Source organism: Palaemon carinicauda, chromosome 24, assembly GCF_036898095.1.
Source record: "Palaemon carinicauda isolate YSFRI2023 chromosome 24, ASM3689809v2, whole genome shotgun sequence".
In the NCBI taxonomy this organism is placed as follows: Eukaryota; Metazoa; Arthropoda; class Malacostraca; order Decapoda; family Palaemonidae; genus Palaemon; species Palaemon carinicauda.
The window spans coordinates 58,697,753-58,706,387 of NC_090748.1; the positions used below are offsets into that span (position 1 = coordinate 58,697,753).

The following is an 8,635-nucleotide window of genomic DNA, read 5'->3' on the forward strand; positions in this document are numbered from 1 at the left end:
GTACCCCATAACTCTCTAGCGGTAGTATCTCAACGGGCGGCTGGTGCCCAGGCCAACCTACTACCTTTATTCTTCCATGTTAAAAAGAACAATCCCTTTATACGCAATTAAGGGAAACAGCATATCCAGTTGATAATCAACGTGAAGACGTACAAAATACAAAGCCACCCAGTATGAGAGCGTTGGTGTCTTGACGTTTACTCTCTCAACGCCTCACTCCAATACTCCCTTCACTTTTTGCCTGCCTTGCGTCGTAACTTTAATTTATCCAAAACAACCGTAGTATGGTTGTTCTCCTGTGAATAGCAAAACAAGCAACAGTATCCATTTCTTTCATAATTCCAAGGGAATGGGAGGAAACCAATTCAAATGAAATAAGGTGGTCAAATACCGATCATAAACTTATGAATAAACTTCAGTTTCCTCGCATTCAACCATAAGAAACAATCGTGATGATATATTTTCTAACATTCCCCCGACAAGGTTTAACAATTTCCAGAAAAAATTGTTAAAAAAATATAATGCATTTTATAAAGACAACAAAAAGAAAAATAATCATTACCAATATATACAAATAACCACAAATATTTACAAATTCAAAAAGACCGCAAGATTCAATCAATCCTCAGACAAAATGTCTTTGGTCTTTTTGATAGATTCCAAAGCAGCCTTCCTAGTACTTTTGGGTCTAACTGATAATTCAGTGCTAATCTTAGGAAGGTCACCTGCTAAGTCTTTATCTTCAGAAGAATTTTCAAATAACAATAAAGGTATCAGGCAACTCACATGTCTTTTAGTTAATTCTGCTGTTCTACCCTTCAGGACAACTGCACCAGTTGTCTCTCCTTCATTATTGGTGATTATCTGCTTAACAATTCCCATTGGAAAGTTTACAGGCTTAACATTAGCATCTTTTATAAGCACTATATCACCAACACCTATTTTATCATGCTTGCAGGGTTTATATCTGTCTTTGGTGTCTATTGCCTGATTCAACAAAGTAGACATAAACTCACTCTGATATAAGTCAAACAGTCTATGCCTAACTTTCCTAATTTTGGTATATTTATCCTTCACCAAATTAGACGGGGACGTATGGTCTGAATATTCATCCAACTCAGGCAAGGGTTGTAATTCTGGGATCAAATTGACAGTCACAATCTCATAGCCTCTAAGCAGCATCTCTGGGGTTATGGGACTTAGTGTATGAAGGTCCTGATCTCTCAAAGATTCCTTAAATGCAATGGGTCTCTTATTAACCAAACTTCTAACTTGAAATATCAAAAATTCAAAATCTCTCAATTCAAGAATATTAGTCCCGATGCTCTTATTTATCATTTGTTTTGTCATTTTTACTGAAGTTTCAACAAGAGAGCCAAGGGAACTACACCCTTTAAAGTAACTCTCAAACTTAATCTTATTAATGCCATTCTCCTTGAAATACTCATCCGTTTGCGGATCGTTAAGAAAATTAGTTATTTTATTTCCAGCTGCTACAATTTGAGTCCCCAAATCACTAATAACTAACTGGGGTAATCCAAACTCAAATACATGTATCATAAATGCCCTTAAAAATTCTGATACGGAAATATCATAACATACCTGCAAATTAATGGCTCTAGTGTACATACAAGAAAAACACAATATCCAAACCTTCCTACGACCATCTGACAGTTTGCAATTAAAAGGCCCGCAATAATCCAAATATAGATAACCAAAAGGAGTATCAGAGGGTTCCAATCTAAATAATCTGTATGGAGACTGATTCAGTCGTACAGGTCTTTGATTGTATCTTTTACAAGTAATGCAAGAGCTAACAGACTTCTTTACAACAGAAAATATGTGTGGTATGTAATAATGTTTTCTCAATAAATTCAGTACCCCATAATATCCTACATGTCCTAGCTTTACGTGGGCATCCCTAACAATCAATGAAGTTAATAAACTATCTTTAGGTAGTAACACTGGGAAGAACACCCTATGAGAATTAGGTCTATCAAATTTCCCATGTACTCTCAAAACATTATTCCTGTCAGGGTAGATATTCAGCTGAGAAACTAGGTCAGGGATATCCTTTTTAGGACACTGCTTTCTTTGAAAAAACTCTACAACTTCTGGAAATCTAAGCTTTTGCTCTTTGCTTATAATTTGTTGCAATGCCAGTTCATAATAATTAAAATCTGGGGGCTTTATTTCCAAAGATGAAATAACTGAACTATTTCTAGAAAGGGCAGTTTTCCACTTATTCACTACCATTAAAACTTTAGCATGTACTTTTACTAGTTTAGTCAAGTTAGAAAATCTATCCACAGGAACCAAATGATCTGTTACTAGGTTTTCTGCTGCTTGGTTAACAGAAACGCCAAATTCTTGAACCGGCCCGCTAGGTAATCTGAACCTTAATACCTCTTCCTGAACCTTTGTTTCTTCAAACTGCTCATAATTTGGACCACAACAATAGTTAGTACGGAACAAGACCTTCCTGGAAACCGGACGAGTAATACAATCTGCAGGATTGTTGATACCTGCAATATAGTTAAACAATATTGGAATCTTCTCACATATCCTCTGTATTCGTTCGAGCCTATTATTAACAAATACAGTTCTTTTATTTACTTTATCCAATTTGACAGCACTAGAATGCAGCCAATGAAGAACGACAAGGCTATCTGAAAACAGTTGCAAATCGGTAATATTGATCTTAGATAAACAAAACTGCCCAGTAAGTTCATCATAAACAGACTTTAGCACTTCACAACCCAAAACCAGTGCTTGAAGCTCTAGAGAGGGCACAGACTTATTCTTAGCTATAAGAAAACTCCGCTTGCATGACTCAACCTCTCTAATATAAATAACAATTCCATATATCTCAGTACTTGCATCAACATAACATTCTAATATGTACTCAGAATCCCTTTCACCAACAAAACGATCAAATTTAATGGGTGGTGAAGAATTTGCCTGATTTACAATACATTTCCATTCCTTAAGTTGTTCTCCATCAAGGATTTCATCCCAGTCCAATTTATTAGTTTGCAAATTGTGCAAAAAAATCCTGGCTCTGTTCAAAATTGGGCCATTGAAATGAAAGATGTCGAAATTGGAAGCAATAGTTTTTAACACACACCTTTTCGTATTAGCATTAGGATCTAACCTTACAGACAATGTATAAATCTGATCAGAATCCCTTGACCATTGAAGACCCAACAGCTTTACCTCATGAGGAGTTTGACCGGATCCTTCCCTGTCAATAACTTCTTGTAATGAGGGATCATTTGTAACAAACTGTTGCAAGGGAAATTTATATTTCTCAAAAATGGAAGGCAAAACTTTGTAAACTTCATTCAACTTTTCCCCTGAAGTACAAGTATATGCTCCATTGTCCATATACAACAACTGATACAAAAGCCTCTTAACATCAGTCAAATTAGGATCACAATCATCAACAACTAATATATAATATAATGACAACATCAGTATCGTTGGACTACAACGTAGTCCAAAACTTAATCTTATATTCTTATATGCTACCAATGTAAAGTCATGTTTAGACACATTTCTATACCAAAAAAATAGCAACTTGCTTTGATCTTCCTCAGTTAAGGCAACCTGATTAAAGGCCTTTTTGATGTCATAACAGAGCAACTTAGAGCCAAACCTTAAATTCATAAATGCAGTACTCAACTTTTGATTCAAATTAGGACCAAGGTGCATGGCTTGATTGTGAGTAACTGTCAGAGGTCTACCGTCTACACTTTCACCTAAGTTTGACATGAACACAACTCGACACTTTGTGGTTTCCTTATCAGGTCTAAAGATTGGCATGTGAGCTAGGAAGCTAGCCTCAGGATGCTTTTCAAGGAATTTTTCCACATTTGGAATTCTTTCAATTATGCCCATTTCTATTTGTTCTTGAATAACATCATCAACCATACTTAGGTGTTCAGGGTTTCTTTTCAACTTCTTAAAATTAGAAGCTAGTATTCCCCTACTCATATTGAGGTTTTGCCCCAACAAATGAGATGTCCTCTGGTTCCACATTAATGTCATGGTTAGGCGACCCTCATCATTTATTCTAATATTAGACAAGGTATTCTTAACCAATTCGTTATTTAACTCCGAATCTTCCTCATAAGATATATTTTCATAATTGAGAACTTCCTTCACTTTTTCATCTAGAGCTCGATCGGCTATTGCATTTAAGACCTTATTGGACTGTTTATTAACCTTTATAATAAAATTAGAATCCTTGTCATTTACATTATCTTGCCATTCATCTAATACGCATTCCCTAGGCTGAACACATAAGAAACTGGCAAGTCTAAATTGAACCTCATTCTTCAAAGTAGGAATTTCATCAACAACCTTAAATGCCTTACTGGCTTCTCCCATAAACAATATTCCTACAGGAGAATCTAAGTAAACTAAAGGATTGATATCACCAAACAATTTAGCTGTGGTCAACAAACAATGAGCTGAACTGGTTCCCAACACAAATTTCCCATTAGATATCCTATCACAGTTCAAAAGTTGATTATCTGCAATGACATATCCTTTCTTTTTAAATGCTTGAGCAAGTTTTGATAAGTTGGGGACTAAAATGTCAATTCCAATATTAGGTACGCAAACAGCCTGAACTTTATAATTCTTATCCCCAATATCTAAATCAACAGCCACTAATTTTGTTTTATATTTTCTAGAAGCATTAAATCCATTTACTTCCACGCTGATACCATCACAAATAACCTCACAGTCAAGTCCTGTGGCAAGTTCAGATGTAATAAAATTCCCTTGACAACCGCTGTCCAGTAAGGCTCTAAAGGTTTCAGTTTTTGATTTACATGTAAATGTAGGTAAAGCCATATCACCCATACAACTAGTCACTGATCCTGCAATCAAAGCACTGCCATTCTTAATCTGCACACTACCATCCTTATCAACTTTTGATTTGGCACCTGTTTTCGATTCTACTCTGCTGACCTTTTTTACCTTTGGCTCTTTCGTACACAAATAAGAAAAATGCCATTCATTACATTTGAAGCATCTCTTATGAAATCTGAAAAAACAATTATTTGCCAAGTGTCCCTGTCCACAACACTTTAAACATCTACCCAGTTCTACAATACGTTCCAATTTCTTCTCAGGAGTCCTGTAAACTTCACATTCCGAAACCTTGTGCAAGGGATAATCACTATTAGAACATAATAAACAACCCCTTTGAATATTCCTCTTATCAACAGAGATTGCTAGATTAGTAGAGCTCACCTTACTCACATTTTTCCTTAACAATAGTCTTTGAATGAGCTTTGGAATCCTGCAGATACCTATCTGAAGCTTCAAAGAAGTGCTCCTGTATGTCTTCTAAACTAGGTCTGACATTATTAGTGATACTAATCAAATGCTGTTTAAAAGTCTCATTTAAGCCTTCCCACACAAAATACTGAGCAAAGTCATCACCATTCATCTGTAACAACTTCACATTTTCTATTAATGATCTTACCCTTCCAATATATGAAAAAGGATCATCTGATGACTTCAGTTTAAGCTCGGAAAACATCCTTACAGTATTATATTTCTGTAAATCAGTGGAAGCAAATGCACAACTTAGTAAATTCTTTGCATCCTCATATGACTGACTACTCAGTTCAAGAGAATTAATCAAATATTCTGCTCTCCCATGTACTTGTTGTTTTAACAGCAAAAACTTATCTCTATTGGAAAACTGTTGTTGCTCTGAAACAGATTCAAACTCCTGGAAAAACCTATTGATATTTTCGTCAGGGCTACTGTTAAAAGTGGGCAGGGGAATAACAGGATTCTTCAACAGACTTCTAGAACTGTTATCACTTGCAACATTTGGTTTATCCTCCAGAATAGCTAACATTTCAGTAACTTTATCAACATATTGCTCACAAATACTAAGTTCTACTGAAAAAGCTTCCTCATTCATACTTTCAGACCACTTCGCATCTGTAATTTTGTGATCATAATCCTTTACTTCGGCTAAAATACCTTTTAATTTTTCTCTTTTTGCAATTCTTTGCACCCTAGACAGACTAGTAAAACTGTCCTTACTACCATATTGTTTTGTAATGCTACCACGTAGGTATTTTCGTGCATTAACTAAAACATCCAATGAACTCATTTTCTTTGTTTTAATTTAAGAATCACAGAACAAAAATAAACGAGAAAATTATAAAGCAATAAACTTAACTTTGCAACTCAAGAGTGCTCTATCCAATAAGTCAACCCCTCCTTCACCAATTCGGTAAGTTTCTCGAGTCCTTTGGTATTTAAATGAACTTCATCAGCAAACAACGCCTTATTGTCTAGTTTGGATTTTCCATCAACTCTAAATAAAAAATCCTTCAATTTGAGCTTATAAATAAACCTATTCAAGTATTTCCGCTGATAATGGTAATCTATTCCGGTGAGACACTGAAATCTGTTACCAGCTGAATAATACCTTTGCTCAATTTGACTGGCAATGATCTTAGACCTAGGCAACCAGCTACGTAATTTTTGGTAAAATTCAGAACAATGCAATTTTACAATATCCAAGCTTACTCGAATACTAATATCATTACCACCCAAGAAAACAAGAACAAAATCTGGGTCATATGTCTTCAAGTCTGAAATAAATCTATCATTTGCAACCAAGGTTCTAAACTTAGCCCCACTATAACCAAAAAACTCACACTGAAAATCAATATCATTAATTTTCAAATTAGAGGGAAAAACTCTTTGCAAATGCTTAACATAAGAGTGACCTACAAGTGCTAACTTCATACTGAAATACGGGCCGCCCCGGAGTTCTGCCGCAATGCACGACTTCAACTAACACTATCATCGAAACCAACCAACTTAGCATAGCCCCACGTTGGGCGCCATCTTGGAAAAACTTTGAATGTAAATATTTTATTCCAACAGGTAGACAACTAAGTTGGTTGGGATAAGAAAAATTCGCTATACTAAAATATAAATGTTTATTTCCTCTTTCTATCACGATGAATTAATATGGTCTTCCTTAATAGTTGTTCCCAACCCACTGTTTACCAAGATTTCCTGAGAGTACAAAAAAGTTACCTTCATTAGACAATGTACCAAAAACAATAAGGTGGAATACTACACACAAGTCCAAAATATGAAGAAAAACTATGCAACAACGTGTGTAGTAACAGGGAGCTGTCTCAACACACTAAACAATACTGAATAAAAAACATAGTTTAACTCGAAAGCTACAAACATTGTATTCCACCCACTTGAAGAAACTAAGTTTAAAAACTCAAGAATTTCTTAAGGCTAACTGCTAAGACACCGAAGTAAATTATACAAAACATTTAGCTTGTTAAGAGTACATAATTACATTGAGATGATCGGTATCATTAATGACCAACCTTATAAATCATCCTTGGTGCTTCTTGGTTGATCTCGACGTTTAGTACACGAATAATAGTCGGCAACAGTAGCTTTCGTCCGGGGCGGCGCCGATGGCTTTATTATTATTATTATTATTATTATTATTATTAAATGCTAAGCTACAACCCTAGTTGGAAAAGCAGGATGCTATAAGCCCAGGGGCCCCAACAGGGAAAATAGCCCAGTGAGGAAAGGAAATAAGGAAAAAGGAAAATAGAACATTTTAGGAATAGTAACAATATTAAAATAAATATTTCCTATTTAAACTATAAAAACTTTAACAGAACAAGAGGAAGAGAAACTAGATAGAAAAGTGTGCCCAAGTGTACCCTCAAGCAAGAGAACTCTAACCCAAGGCAGTGTAAGACCATGGTACGGAGGCTATGGCACTACCCAAGAATAGAGAACAATGGTTTGATTTTGGAGTGTCCTTCTCCTAGAAGAGCTGCTTACCATAGCTAAAGAGTCTCTTCTACCCTTACCAAGAGGAAAGTAGCCACTGAACAATTATAGTGCAGTAGTTAACCCCTTGGGTGAAGAAGAATTGTCTAGTAATCACAGTGTTGTCAGGTGTATGAGGACAGAGGAGAATCTGTAAAGGATAGGCCAGACTATTCGGTGTCTGTGTAGGCAAAGGGAAAGAACCGTAACCAGAGAGAAGGGTCCTATGTAGTACTGTCTGGCCAGTCAAAGTACCCCATAACTCTCTAGCGGTAGTATCTCAACGGGCGGCTGGTGCCCAGGCCAACCTACTACCTTTATTCTTCCATGTTAAAAAGAACAATCCCTTTATACGCAATTAAGGGAAACAGCATATCCAGTTGATAATCAACGTGAAGACGTACAAAATACAAAGCCACCCAGTATGAGAGCGTTGGTGTCTTGACGTTTACTCTCTCAACGCCTCACTCCAATACTCCCTTCACTTTTTGCCTGCCTTGCGTCGTAACTTTAATTTATCCAAAACAACCGTAGTATGGTTGTTCTCCTGTGAATAGCAAAACAAGCAACAGTATCCATTTCTTTCATAATTCCAAGGGAATGGGAGGAAACCAATTCAAATGAAATAAGGTGGTCAAATACCGATCATAAACTTATGAATAAACTTCAGTTTCCTCGCATTCAACCATAAGAAACAATCGTGATAATATATTTTCTAACACCGGGAGTCCAAACAAAGGGATATTTTTTTTCATTTAGCACAAAGCATGCAAAG

At 36.0% G+C, this 8,635-nt stretch overlaps 1 protein-coding gene across 1 annotated transcript; it reads right to left on the minus strand.

The window, feature by feature from the left end:
• Positions 1-618: 618 nt before the first annotated feature.
• Positions 619-4,863, minus strand: LOC137618395 (uncharacterized). Its single transcript, XM_068348564.1, has one exon. It carries the CDS (start codon positions 4,861-4,863, stop codon positions 619-621), a length of 4,245 nt encoding a protein of 1,414 aa, XP_068204665.1.
• Between the last annotated feature and the right edge of the window lie 3,772 nt (positions 4,864-8,635).